Here is a 1,380-nt window from a genome sequence, read left to right as displayed (position 1 = left end):
GCCAGGGAGCACATGGGGGGGTGGGGGTCCCTGTGACCTGGCATGTGCCCTTGTGTGTGCCCCCAACACACGTGCATGCATCTGACACACGTGTGTTGTGTGTGTGCCCCTCATGGATGCGTACCCCTGACCTGGGTGTGTGTCCCTGTGACACACGTGTGTGTGCCCCGTGACGCACACGCGTACGCGTGTCCCTGACGCACGTGTGTGTGTGCCCCAAACACGCCTGTGGTTTCCGTTCCCAGCTGATGGAGCTGATCGAGCGCGTGGAGCGCCGTGTGCCGCTGCCGGAGCTGCTGGCAGCCTTCAATGAGCCGGCAACCTCGGACTACCTGGTGGTTTACCTGCGGCTGCTCACCTCGGGCTGCCTCCAGCGCCACCGCCGCTTCTTTGAGCAGTTCCTCGAGGGTGGCCGCAGCATCAAGGAGTTCTGCCAGCAGGTACAGGGCATGTGGGGCACACAGGACTTCTGTCATCACTTCAGGGGCACACGCGTGCCCTTAGGGCACACAGGGCTGGCATGGGGCACACAGGAGTTGTCACCATAGCAGGGGCACAGGGGACACACAGGAGCTCTGCCAACAAGTATGGGGCATGTGGGGTACACAGGAGTTCTGTTATCACATCAGGGCATGCAGGGCACGTGGAGCTTGCATGGGGCACATGACAGTTCTGTCAGTACAACAGGGGCACATGGGAATTCTGCCAGCAGGTATGGGGCACAGGGGGCACACAGGAGTTCTTGCAGCAGGTATGGGGCATGTGAGGCACACAAGACTTCTGTCATCATATTAAGTGCAGACGGGGCTGGCACGGGGCACATGGGAGTTCTGTCACCATGGCAGGGGCATATGGGTCACGCAGGAGTTCTGCCAGCAGGTTGGGGGCACAGGGGGCACACAGGAGTTCTCCTAGCAGGTTTGGGGCACGGGGGCACACAGGGCTGGCACGGGGCACACGGGAGTTCTGCCAGCAGGTTTGGGGCACACAGGGCTCAGAGAGCTCACGCCTCATAAGGGGCTCGTGTGGGCTCCTGGGGCTCACACGGGTTGTGTGGGGCTCCCGCAGGACTCACACAGGGTTCACAGGGTGTCATGTGGCCTCGCACGGGCTACCCAGCACCTTCTGCGTCCCCTCCCAGCTTCACACATTTTCACATGAGCGCCACTTGGGCCCCACAGAGCCCTTCTCACCATTCTGGGGGTCTGGGGAGGGTCTCACGTGGTGTCAGTCACCCTCACACGCGCACAGGCTGCGCCCAGCCTCGCGCTGGCCCCCAGCCTCTCGCGTGGCCTTGCGCTGCTCCCCGGCCCCTCACGTGGCCCCCTGGCCCCTCGTGCTGCCCCTCATCCTCTCGAACAGCTCCCCGCAGCCCCCGAG

General features: G+C 63.5%; 1 protein-coding gene across 1 annotated transcript in view; it reads left to right on the top strand.

Annotated features, from left to right (window-relative positions):
* The window catches only part of LOC103753656 (stress-induced-phosphoprotein 1), a 16,315-nt gene that overhangs the window by 3,536 nt on the left and 11,399 nt on the right, over positions 1 to 1,380 (top strand). Inside the window, exon 3 of the mRNA XM_029959921.1 lies at positions 246 to 440. Within this exon, the coding sequence (XP_029815781.1) occupies positions 246 to 440 (195 nt within the window). The remainder of the gene's footprint in view (positions 1 to 245; positions 441 to 1,380) is intronic.

This window comes from Manacus vitellinus, unplaced genomic scaffold, assembly GCF_001715985.3.
Source record: "Manacus vitellinus isolate BGI_N305 unplaced genomic scaffold, ASM171598v3 scaffold_233_pilon, whole genome shotgun sequence".
In the NCBI taxonomy this organism is placed as follows: Eukaryota; Metazoa; Chordata; class Aves; order Passeriformes; family Pipridae; genus Manacus; species Manacus vitellinus.
The sequence above is the reverse complement of the archived record's forward strand: the minus strand, read 5'-3'. Positions and strand labels throughout refer to the sequence as shown.